Source organism: Acartia tonsa, chromosome 11 (assembly GCF_053477335.1).
Source record: "Acartia tonsa isolate MP-2025a chromosome 11, ASM5347733v1, whole genome shotgun sequence".
In the NCBI taxonomy this organism is placed as follows: domain Eukaryota; kingdom Metazoa; phylum Arthropoda; class Copepoda; order Calanoida; family Acartiidae; genus Acartia; species Acartia tonsa.
In genome coordinates this window covers 28,676,960-28,689,609 of record NC_137270.1, presented here as the reverse complement: position 1 = coordinate 28,689,609, position 12,650 = coordinate 28,676,960, and the positions used below count along the sequence as shown (strand labels likewise).

Below are 12,650 nucleotides of genomic sequence, written 5' to 3'. Positions count from 1 at the left end.
TGTCAACTTGTTATTATTATTGTAATGCTTTGAAACAAAATGTGTTGTATGTATATACCTCAAATAAGTCAAAACCAATAATTATATTCATATTGTAATATCTGTTCAAAAAAAAAGTTTAATTGTGATTTTTAAATACATAATAAATTTATTGAGATATGTTGTACTACATTTGACCATTTCCGCCTGAGAAAGCATCCATGTAAATTTATGATATGAGAGCCATGATGTGAAACCAGCTTCATCACCCAACCTTAACTTTCAGCAGCAAAACAAATTGTTTATGTTGACAATTTATTTAAGAAATTTTTTGCAGCGATGCTATTCTATTGTTCATTTTGTATGTCCGTTGGTACAATTTAAGGGTAAATTGATTTTCTCGGCTGTTATTATTGATAGTCGGCTATTTTTTTTTGTGTGAAAATACTCCTTATCAATGAAGCATATTCATATTACAACTTTTACTATACTTTACTTTGCCCGACAGTCTGTCGATCGGTAATGCTCTACGTATGTATAAAAGACATGTAAATATTGTAAAAAAAAGTTTTGTGATATTCTGTTATTTTTTTTATCTAATACAATGTGTATACGAATTAAAGCTTTAGATGTTAGTATTGTATTCAAATTATACCTTGTTAGCTATTAAATAAAGTATTAACATAATGTATGTTAGTACCGAAGGATCTCGCTTACCGCTATGCTGATATGGTTCTCCTTTACAGTGTATTTTAGGTCCTGGCAAGGTTTTTTAGCTATTTTGGGGAAGGGTATCACCACCCTTCCAAGAGAATAGGCTAAAGATAAACACATTGACTGAAAAGTAAACAGATTACGGGCCCCTAGAGGCCTCTAGGGGCGTAGCTGCTAGTATATCATATTATAGTATACCTTGTTACATCTTGTATTCTTAGAATTCTTAACATCTTATTGTTCAGACTGCTATGCTGTCAGATAAATTATAGTTAACGGAAAGAAGAATATATTTAATAATATCAAAATGGAAGAAAGTGAAAGAGAAATTGATGAATTATGGAGCTCACTTGAATTGGATGGACCTACTGAAACAAGGTGAAATAACTTAAGTCAGTCAAAACACCCAGACTATCTTATCTATAATATGTTGAAAATATTATATTAAATATATTATTCTCGACTTTTGTAATGAACAAGAATCTTGAATTTGATGTTAACATTATAAAGATTATTTGTTATTGTTAACTTTCTACTAAATTGCTTGAGCTCTCCCTGTTTTTCTATTCTTAATACTTTTATATAAGATTTTATGCTTATATATATCCAAGGGTGTACATTCTGCATGGGATCCCTTGCTAAAGTTGGGACGGGGGGGAATAAAAACTATATGGAAGGAGAATAAAATGAAACAATAGAGTTATAAAAAAATCTGGGGGGGGGGGGGGAGAACAAATGAAATATTTTGCTGCTGGAGAAAAAAGGAATATTGTTCAGAATATACACCCATGTGTATGTCTCCCTTACCTACTAAAAGTATGTTTATTAGTTATAGTATATAACTAGATAATTATGGTTTTATATTTTTAGGATTACCATGAGAGTTGCTGAAATAAAGTCTTATTTGGCCAGCCCTTCAAACTATAGGTGAGTTATGAGTAGGAATATTTAGTATTAAAGATACTCGATGAAATTGAAATGTTTTCCTTTAGTAAGCTAGAGATCGTTTCCACGACCTTATTGACACAAACACGCTGCCGTAGAAGTAACCTGTAAATAATAGAAGATATGTATACAATGCTATTTTATTTTGTACAAGCTTTACTTTTGGTGAAGCTTCATTAAGAGTTACATCTACTGAATGATATAGGTATTTTGTTTATCTGATATATTGTTTATTTTTATAGGCTATGGAACTCGAAACTGCAACGTAAAGGAATTAAACACAAGATAATTGTTTTAAATGATATCATTGTCTATACATCTTCTGGTCGAAGGAAAGCTTATTCAAATTTTTCCATATACCGAAATATTCTAGAATTTTTTTAAGCCATATAAGAAGAGATATTTAAATTTATTATGTTTATAAAAATGCTTTTTGTACTAAAAAAATACTTTGAAATTATTCTCTATCTTCACTAGGTACCTACGTACTTAAAATCAAATGTCCAATTTGCATAACAGTTTAGTAAACCTTATTTTCTAGTGATAGTGTATAGGCAAACATATTTACTCACAAATATAGAGTATCTAGCAGCTTTACTTGAACCAAATTTGAATAATAAGCTTATTTACAGATTAAGAATCCTTGTAAACCCTGTAAAAGAATCCATAAGACTGGGAAAATTGTTGATTGACACAGTTATCATTGCCACCCAAGTTTTTAGACAAAAAATCCAGGTAATTAAAGAGTTGCAATGCTTGCAACACTTAACAAATTCTAATTATATAATCTCTTTTATTAAGAAGTTTTCTCTGTCATAATAGTTCACAGCAGCATATCTCTAATTATCATATTTAGATATTGAACGATCAATCCGATGTTTTATAGATTTTAGGCATGCATGCATCATAGTCAATAAATCACTCACAGAATACAACGTTATATTTAAAAGTTTTAAATTACGTCAATAAACAATAAAAAAAACAGCCTTCTTTCTTTATCTTTATTGACTATTTATTAATATTTTTTCTTTTTAGATGCTTTACCTAAAAATATAAATATTTTAGAGTTTGGCTGAAACTCACTCAACCCTGTCATACCTGTACCTCCATGACTGGATATACCATCCAGATCCTGCAAACGTGGATAAAATATTCTCCTCTCATTTGCCACCATTGCAAGGTTAGTTGATTTACCTACTAAAATTCTTTAATTGTTAAGATACCATTATGAGTTTGTATGAGCTTACCCTTAATTTTGCCATTGATTATGACTGTCAAAGGGTATTTTAACTTTAAATTAGTCATATGGATGTTATTAATATGAGTCTTTATAATATATGCGACTGTTAAATGTTTTTTCCCCCCCCACCAATTGAACATGACGATTTAGGATTGACATTACAACATGTTGAACTTAAAAATGAGCTTGCTTTCATAAAAAAATCAAAGTTTTCTTAACAGCATAACTTTAAAACATTACGATTTTTAGGATATTTATCAGAATCGTGTCCAAATGGGAATCCAACAGGTTCTGAACTTTGTAACTGGACTTATGCTGGAATCGACGAACCTCCTCAGGCAATCAGGCAATAATAATAAATAAAGTAATTGTACATAAAGACATTAAAAATGATAAAATATGTCAAATATATCTGATTTATTCCTAAGAACATGTACTAACATGACTTAAAAACATTCATATTTATGCTATGGCCGTACCGACCCTAATTTTAGATAAGCTTAGCTTGCAAAAAATCAATATTGTCCACTTTTTTTACCAGGTTCATTTGCAACGGTTTAACTCACTTCGAAGTGTTCCCAGTCATGTCCAACGGGCCTATGATCCTACACAGTTCAACCTCAGACACATAGGTTAGGTATTATATTAAATAGGTATTGCTTTCGTCTCAGTGGAAATTTTAATTTGCATAGATGTAAAAAGATACAAAGAAAAGAAAATTATTACATCTAGAGAACGAAAAAACAATATGGTAGTACTTTATTTCCCCAAATTTTTTTTTGCATAATTAAATTGTATGATTATAGACAGCTAACCCTTTGATATTATATCCTTTGTTTAGAGTGCTTTGCATTTTAATGAGGTTCCTCGGTTTAGGGGCCATGGCATTTCCCTTACTCTTTTTTAAAAAATTAAGCGCTTAAAATAAAGGTAATTTTTATCATATTTTTTTAACAACTCAAAAAAAATATTTTTTTTTAGAAAGCCATGGTGTAAGCCAGATATCTTTGAATAGTTCTAAGCCCCCCTTGTGCTTAAGAATTGTAATGAAGTCCAAAGATAGAATGATAGTAAGACAAGAGGATGGGAGAAAACCAGTTATTGGCTTAACTACACTATTGGTTGCTGATTCTACAGGTTGAATTTTATTCTTTTGACTTTGAGCTTTGTTTTTATTAGGGTTGGCAATCCGAATCCGGAATCCGCTCAATTTTTAGCCAATTTTGTTTTTAATAGCGGATTCGGATTCTCGGAAGTGAATTATAGAGAACACCAAGAACATTAATTTTTAGTACATATGTAGCACTTAAATTTTGGAATTAAAAAAAAGCCTTTTAAAATATTGCTAGAATCTGGAATCCGCCAAAAATAAGAATCCTGAATCCGCAGGAATCCGCCTTTTTTTGGATGGATTCTTGCAAGAATCCGAATCCGGTCCAAAAAATTGACGGATTGCCATCCCTAGTTTTTATGGATAGTGTCATCCTTGTTTTAGTTAAGCAATTTTCCCCAAAATTTTCTTCTCATTCACATAGTGAATTAAAAGCATCTTAAAAGTCCACATATGAGTAATATTTGCATTATCTATATGATATGTTTGTTCATTACCAGAAACTATGTCCATTTTAAACATGTTTCTACATAATAAAATTTTTATCCCCAATTTAGGAATGTGTAAACTGATAATTTGGGACGAGGCAGTTTTATCTTTCAACAATATCAGCGAAGGAGATCAAATCTTACTAGCGGGAAGGTAGGTTTTAATATCATCAATTTGACGACTTTGTAACGAATACTCGTTAGCTATTTTTTCTTTAAAGGGGTAGTTTCACGAAATGCATTTGAACTTAATTTAGTGAACCGCATATTTTTTGCTAGGTAATGGGTTAAACTATATTTATACGGCATATATTTTAAAGAATTTCAGTTTTCTACCACGTAGTTTTGAAAATATAAAGACATGAAAATCGTCTTTTTGTGATATATGCAATTTAAAAAGACGATTTTCAAGTCTTGATATTTTAAAAACTACGTGGTAGAAAATTGAAATTCTATCAAATATATTCCATATAAATGTAGTTTAACCAATTAACCATGAAAAAATATGCGGTTCACTAAATGAAGTTCAAATGCATTTCGTGAAACTACCCCTTTAGTATTTGTAAAAATACGTTAATAGAACAATTAACGAAATGAATCTTCCTTAAGTTGATTTTGATTTTACTGTCATTATATTATCTCTTAAGGTTTTGAAACTGATTTAATGATTATTATTCCCCCACCCATGATTTACTTATTTATGAAGAACCTGTTCTTCCAAAAATAAGATAGAGTTCATCTAAAATTCTATTTCTACTTTTTTCGTGGGTAAAGCTAAAAAGTTTGATATTTCATTTTTGTTTGGTTTCAGATACAATTTCAAAGTTGGTGGAAACGACAAATATTTGCTGGAGCCTAAGGTTCGACTCTCTGTGCCAAGGGTTAGGGTGGAACTTAAGCTCAACATTTCAGATCTCAAGGTGTGTGGTAACATTCAAATGTTAATTAAAGAAAATAATATTTTCTCTTTAAATTCAACAAAATCATATTTTCCTTTAGGGATAGGACAATTGAACACAAATTATACCACTGACATTATCCTATACTTAAAAAAACTGGTTGGTTCATGTAATTTGTATATAATAACCATTTCAACAAATATCGTAAGTTTCAATTCGATCAGATAATTCTTTTAATGATAAAAGTGTTACAAAGTATTCTGATTTTAAAAAAATCCAAGGTTCAATATCTTTCTAAATATATTTTTTTAATGTTATCCTAATAACAAGGACGTGTTTGTGCTTGACCACGCAGTGAATGTTGGCCTTCCTCCCCCGGTATGGAATTTCTATACGATAGGAGACTTGACTCAAAACAAAGTACCCTCAGGCAGAATAGTTGACATTATAGGTTAGTAACTTTTAGAAAAACATATTTACAACTAGGATAAAAAATCCATAATTAGCAAATATCGAATTATTGAACAATTTATTAAACATCTAGAAGGAAAATATGTAAGGACTAACAAGATTAGGGTAGTTTTAACATGAATTTCAGACATACATTCTTACAAAAGGCTGACAAAAAAAACCATGTACATATTGAAGAATGCAATGTGGAAAGACCTACTACTAAAAGTAACAAAAGAAATTAATGCAACAGAATTCAATTCAATTCAATTCAATTCAATTCAAATTTATTTACCGTAAGATCCGACAAACCCCTGATCTTGAACAATTATCCTCCATCAGGACAATAAATAATATATATATAATATATTGACAATGTAAAAACAGATAATATTAAATAGTTATTACGATTTGGTTTATTAGATACATTATCACAATGTTTGCAGTTATAAGTGATGGTTTATTATTTATTTTCCATCTAATCATTATATTAAATTGACTACAATAATGATTTAAAGAATTAAATCATAATTACATAATGAATAATAATTGATAATAATGATTAATAAGCGGATAAATGCCCTGCCATGCGCTCAGGTGCAGTACGTAGCGGACATAGGCGGTAAAACATACTTATCATTATATTTTATTTCTCTATATCATATGGAATGTTACCTAATAACTTTTTTAATAGCTTAAATTTTTTTTTCAGGTTTAGTTGTCCATCACGGAAGGTGGGAGCGAGAATCTTGTACAGAACCTAACTCGAACAGTCTGACCGGCCAATTCTGGATCCGGGTATGGATAAAGTTGGTGGACCATACCTGTATTAGGAACAGGGAGAGTAGCCAACATTATGATGATCAGGGAATGGTCTTTTTTTTCTTTTTTTTAACCCAATATTGATGGATTTTTCTGATTTAATATTCGTGGATTTTTATGCTACTGTCACCTTTCTTTGATTCATTGGTTGATTAGTCGCAAGTCCTTAGTTTAGATTAGACCCAGGGATAATACAATATATTTGATATACATCCTCAATGACGATAAACAAAATTACACTTTCTGTAGAATAGATTAAAAATACTTAGTGCTTGAAAAGGCTGGACACTTCTAGTTTAGAATTATTCAATCAAAAATTAATGAACTTAACCAAAGTAATGGTTTTAGGATTTTAAATATGGCACAATGTTTCATGTAACCACAATAGAGATTTCTTGTTAATAAAGACCTTCAACGTCCAGAAAGAAAATTTTGCCTGGATAAAATTGTATGTGGACGTAGAAAAATATGAAAACATTCAAACTTTGCTACCTCAGGGATTTTATTAATAATAGATACTTCGTATTTGTTTTAACTACAACGTACTCTTCACGTATAGAGATGAGTTAGAATCATTAGATGGCTATGTTTTTGCTGTAAACTTTTCCATTTAAATCAGTTTTCAGAGCTGCTTTTCTAACCTAAAGAGGACTATCCACGAACGAGAGCACATGATTCTAAGTACCTTCCAGCATTGACCCTAAGTATTTTCTTTCAGAATATAATAGGTCACCATATATTATTATATATTGACGAGAAAATTTATGTTTCACCATATTTTTATAGGTATTCTAATTGATTTTGAAAACTTTTATGAAGCTAATTCTTTTAATAAAATGGATATTTGATGATACATATGCGAATACTCGTGTTATATAGATTGTAAATTAATCCATATTAGCATTAATTTAAATATACATATGAGATATAGTAAATGTGCTTTTAACTTTTTTTAATTTTTATCATTTGACAAATAACTTAACAAAACGTTTGATATAATTTTAACTAAAAATGGTGGACATTTTTTTACTTTTCTTCAACTTGAAGTGGTGAAACATAAATTTTCTCGTCAATATATTAATAATATATGGTGACCTATTATATTCTGAAAGAAAATACTCAGGATCAATGCTGGAAGGTACTTAGGATCACGTGCTATTGTTCGTGGATAGTCCTCTTTGCTTAGTTAGTAATGTTAGCCTTTAAGTGTGATTAAATAAAGAATAAAGTAAATATTGTCCAGTTAAAATTAAGAACGCGCATCTATTAAGTAAAGGAAATCCATATTAAAATAAACTTCCAAGTATGAAAAGAATGATAAAATAAAATAAATAGGTGCCGGCAGTAATTACAAATCTCCTAGTCGTTTATTCTGAGAATAATTTCTCACATTTAGAGTCATCAAACGAAACTCAGGTATAATATTTGAATTATTTCTTGTCTATCCCTTTATCTAACTAATTACCTAGGTACCTTTAGCAGGGAAATAATCTTTGGATAATTCACATTTTGATAATACCTTTTTGGCTTTCCCTCAAAGTAACTATCGAGCATTGACCCTCCCCCTTTCCCTATTTTCAAAATGAATTAAAATAGGAGGGCGGGTTCCTAACCCTGCTAGTCTATATAAGTATATACCAACTGCCTCTAATACTCAATCCTTATAATAAAGTAACAGGATGTCTTTTTGTCTGTTTGTGTGTCTGTACCGAAGGATCTCGCTAACCGCTGAACCAAACGGGTTCTCCTTAACAGGGTAGCTTCTCATCGGTCCCGGGAAGGTTTATAACTATTTTTCTTCCACTTTTAACTAAAATTTTTACTTTTTCTTTTAAAATCTAAAATAAGAAATTGGGTTATCAAATTCGACTCCCCCCTCCTCAAGTGCCTCTAGATGCCTCTAGGGGCGTAGCCGCTAGTATAATCTAAAGTAACCAACAAACGAAAATTTACACCCCCTTTCCTAATATTTATTTTATTTCAATAATAGAGGGAAGGGGTCAAGAAGGCAAGGGAAATCATTTGTCTTTTTAATTCATTTTGAATAATTTTTTTCAGGTATTTGTTGGAGATTCAGCTTTTTCCAGCCGATTTCTACAAACCTCTATTATTGAAGAACAAGAACAACAAAAGTCTAAAGAGCTACAGCCAGTTATAAATGTTATAAAGAAGAATAATCTAATCATAGAGGAGTTTCGCAACTCCTGGAATTCTGAAGATTCTGCGTGGGCAGAAATTCTGGATGAATGTACAATGGGAGGCAATAGGCAGGCACGTCTTATGTCGAACATTTATTAATTGATGACTTATCTTTAAATAAATACCATTTAAATATCAGCAAGGGAGAGAGGGAGAACGTTATTTTACTTTATTAAACTTTTATAGGACATAAGATTTGTAAAAGGGTCAAATTGTTTTAAATGTCCTATCCATTATCCCTGCATCTAAGTAAATCTATTATATATTAAATCATTTGGGTAGTATCTAAAGCAGGAATCTATTATTTTGGGGTTTTAGGCATTATTGTGCCAAAAAATTAACATCTTTGTAAAACTCTTTTATAAGATGTGTTAAAATTGTTAGTATACCATTGCGACAAATAAAAACCATGTTTTCTTTGAACTACCATCTTGAAGTTATTGAATTCTTACAAGGTAAATACATATTTCTATATCAAAACGTATAGTTAGGATTTTCTGGCATAACTTAAGCTAGCCTTATAATAAAGTAACAGGGTAAATGAAAGAATGTAAAATATTAGTCTATTGAATTAAATCATAAAATACTGAATTATCCTTATATTTTATTTTAAAATGAAGAGTTCTTCTTTTAAGGGGGGTTTTTTTAATGCAACCATCTCGTAATCAATGATTAAATGGCACTTAGAATTCGAATTTCGATCTGAAATTTTGCATGAATAATCCTTGGTAGGTCTATTTTCCCTAAATCGAACAAAAAGTTGGAAAAGTAACGGCTAAAGGCTGGCGGCTCAGCCGTTTTGTCATTTTTGGGATATCTTAAAAGCAAATTAGTCACGAAACCTATTTCCACATAATACATTTTGTGGCTCAAAAACCTTATCAAACGGTTATAGCCGTTAGCTGTTAGTACTAGAAATAAAAAAATGGTTATTGCTATCATTTAACATGAATTAAACCAAAAATATGTTTTAAAAAGTTGATTCCTACGTAATTAATGATGAATTTGCCCTGAAAATAAGCCAAAAACGGCTAAACGGCTGAGCCGCCCGCCGTTACTTTTCCAACTTTTTGTTCGATTTAGGGAAAATAGACCTACCAAGGATTACTCATGAAAAATTTAAGATCGAAATTCGAATTCCAAGTGCCATTTAATCATTGATTACGAGATGGTTGCATTAAAAAAAAAAACCCTTATTGTAAAAGCGTAGTAAATAAAATATTGTTTTTTAAGGTTTGCCATATCTTACCGGTGCAAGAGTGATGTTATCAGGACGGCCTTTGATAATAAGAGAATATACATTAAACTTTAATGGAAGCATAGATTTGATTGAAGAATCAGGTATGAAATCAATTTGGAGGGGGAAATAAATGAATAAACTAAAGAGTTCTCAAACATTTTAAAATGTTTTCCACCTCCTTGGGGGGAAAATGAAATATTTTACAGCCGTTAAAAAAAAATTTGTGTAGAATATACATCCCTGTACCCTTGATAATTTAGAAATTTTTTATAGCAGTGCGACATACACAAGAAATGGATGAAAACCAAGAAAATCCTTCAGTCCAAGATAAACCATTATTATTGGAAGATGAACCTTGTATTTTTAATGCTACCAGACATCCTCTAGGAAATTATTCATTTTAGTTGAAATTCAGAAATAATTCAGTATTCTGTTTTTTAATTTTGTTGAATGTAAAATTTACTTATTGGTCCCAAATAAAAACGTAAATTTGATGCTTTTTTTTAGGTTATGCTAAGTAAAGGTTACAAGAGCCCTGCATGGTTTGTACCACATAGACTGAAAGCACTCTAGGGGTTACTTAAAAGTATTTTCTCAAAAAAAAAATAAAGAGGAAAAGGCAGTGTTGCGGATCCGCATTGATTGTATCCGGATCCGGACCCTCCAAATTTGGTCTGTGCGGATCCGGATCCTTGACATTAAAAATAAAATCACCAAATTTTTAAAAAAATATTTATTCTTTAATCTCGAAGTAAAAAATTCTTTTAATTTTTAAGTCTGAACCCAAACCTTAAAGATTGGCTCTCATCACGAGAATGTCTTTGTAATTGACTATTTTATAAAAATTTAGGTAGATTTTTCCATAAATTTAGACCCCAGAATCCGGATCCTTGGACTCAAAAAATGCGGATCCGGATCCACAACACTGGGGAAAAGTCGGTGTTCACTGTTCACTAATAAGGAAATAACCATAATATTGGTTTGTTCTGTACATAACATGTTAAAAATCGAATAAAATGTTGTCAGATGTTCACTCAACAAGCACTGCTACAGCAAGATATTGTTTCCTAAGTCTGGAAAAGAACAGAGAAGCAGTTGATACAATGATTGTTCAACAACAAGTAAGATATTATTGTTAGGAAGCGGAGCTATATCTTTAGTAAGTAGTGATATGCAATAAATAATACATTAAATACATCATATTAAAATATAAGGGGAATTGGATCATGGAAAGAAAACTAAATTGCTGGTTTTGTCGTATTTTCACAGTAGTTTTCCTCTTATTTATAGCCCCTGCGGGTCAATCATTGACATTAACCTAACCTAAAGTAACCTATCAAAAGCTACTGTGAAAATACGACGAAATCCGCTACTTCTTTTTCTTTCTATATCCAGGAAATTAAACAGCGATGTATTTCTAGGTATTAATGGTTTTGATAGAAGGTCGAGACTTTAAAATCTGGCTGGAAGCGCCCATAGAATTTAAACAACAACTAACAAGCATTCAAGAATCAAATGTAAAATACTGCGTAGACTTTTACAGGTACAATTCTATTTTATGTAGGTTGTCGTGCAGAAAATCACCTTGATTTTAATGAAAAGGGCGTGGGTTCGAATCCCACCGCTGCCACCACGTAAAGAATGGTGCTCACCTTTCTTGGGGCATTGCAAGTTTGATCAACTCTTGAAACACATCCAACCATTAGTATTGTAGTAGCTATACAAAAGTGTCTCAGCCTACTCCATGACTACTTTGGTCCAAACCCTAAGAAACAATGGCTAATTAATCAATCAAAAAATTGTACTGGATAGCACATTGACATAGAATTAGACAGCTGTATAACATCACAGAAATGAAACCTATTTGACTTCATAGCCAGTATTCTTCCTATTATTATTCTTATATATCTTCAATTAACACATCCCTCTTGCTGTCGTCAACAATAAAAAATCATCTTATCCTAAAATAGAGAGAAGGTAGATTGGAGAGCGCAATTGTTCGGGTATAATCCCTTTCGTTGCAACGCCTCTTAAGGGGCGTTTCGCCGTATTTTCGTATTTTTTACCCTAACTCTGTGGGGCGATCACATAACCCAACTTAGCCTTACATAACTTAAAATAACCTATAAAGACTAATGTGAAAATACAACGAAACGCCCCTTATGAGGCGTTGCCACGAAAGGGACTATACCCAATTGTTCATCTTTTGGATGCTATTGTACTTGTATGTTATTGCATAGGTTTCAAGGATCTAAAGAAAACAACCAGAGTTTTGATGGAATGGAGGGGACACTGAGAAGAATTTATACGCCACAACAACAACAGGAGGTGGAACAACAACATAATATTCAACAGCAAGCTAACACAAGTGTTGGGGCCAATCAAACAATGGATTTTTTGTCGGTATTTAGATAGACTGAAACCTATAGGTATGAAAGGAGGTAGAAGAAAATTTTGTTTATATTAACGTTCAAACTTTTCATTCTCAACTATATTTAAGGCGGATTTGAATGCTTGTTATTAATCGGGTAAGCAAACATTTAAAGTTGTGATAGCTTATTAA

General features: G+C 31.3%; 1 protein-coding gene across 1 annotated transcript; it reads left to right on the top strand.

Annotated features, from left to right (window-relative positions):
• Positions 1-228: 228 nt before the first annotated feature.
• LOC145331756 (uncharacterized) lies at positions 229-12,502 on the top strand. Its single transcript, XM_080176586.1, has 21 exons — positions 229-1,071; positions 1,564-1,620; positions 1,881-1,970; positions 2,271-2,373; positions 2,704-2,818; positions 3,128-3,216; positions 3,420-3,510; positions 3,860-4,015; positions 4,547-4,631; positions 5,289-5,397; positions 5,707-5,827; positions 6,539-6,693; positions 7,071-7,146; positions 7,985-8,064; positions 8,707-8,915; positions 9,232-9,302; positions 10,081-10,188; positions 10,361-10,474; positions 11,114-11,208; positions 11,509-11,630; positions 12,328-12,502. The coding sequence occupies exons 1-21, from the start codon at positions 1,001-1,003 to the stop codon at positions 12,500-12,502; spliced, it is 2,292 nt and encodes a 763-aa protein (XP_080032712.1). The 5' UTR covers positions 229-1,000.
• Positions 12,503-12,650: the final 148 nt, after the last annotated feature.

Coding starts and splice junctions, on each gene's coding strand:
- LOC145331756 (XM_080176586.1), top strand. CDS start 1,001: ATGGAAGAAAGTGAAAGAGAAATTGATGAATTATGGAGCTCACTTGAA. Junction 5,398..5,706: donor TCAACATTTCAGATCTCAAG/GTGTGTGGTAAC, acceptor CCTAATAACAAG/GACGTGTTTGTGCTTGACCA. Junction 9,303..10,080: donor AGTTATTGAATTCTTACAAG/GTAAATACATAT, acceptor TTGTTTTTTAAG/GTTTGCCATATCTTACCGGT.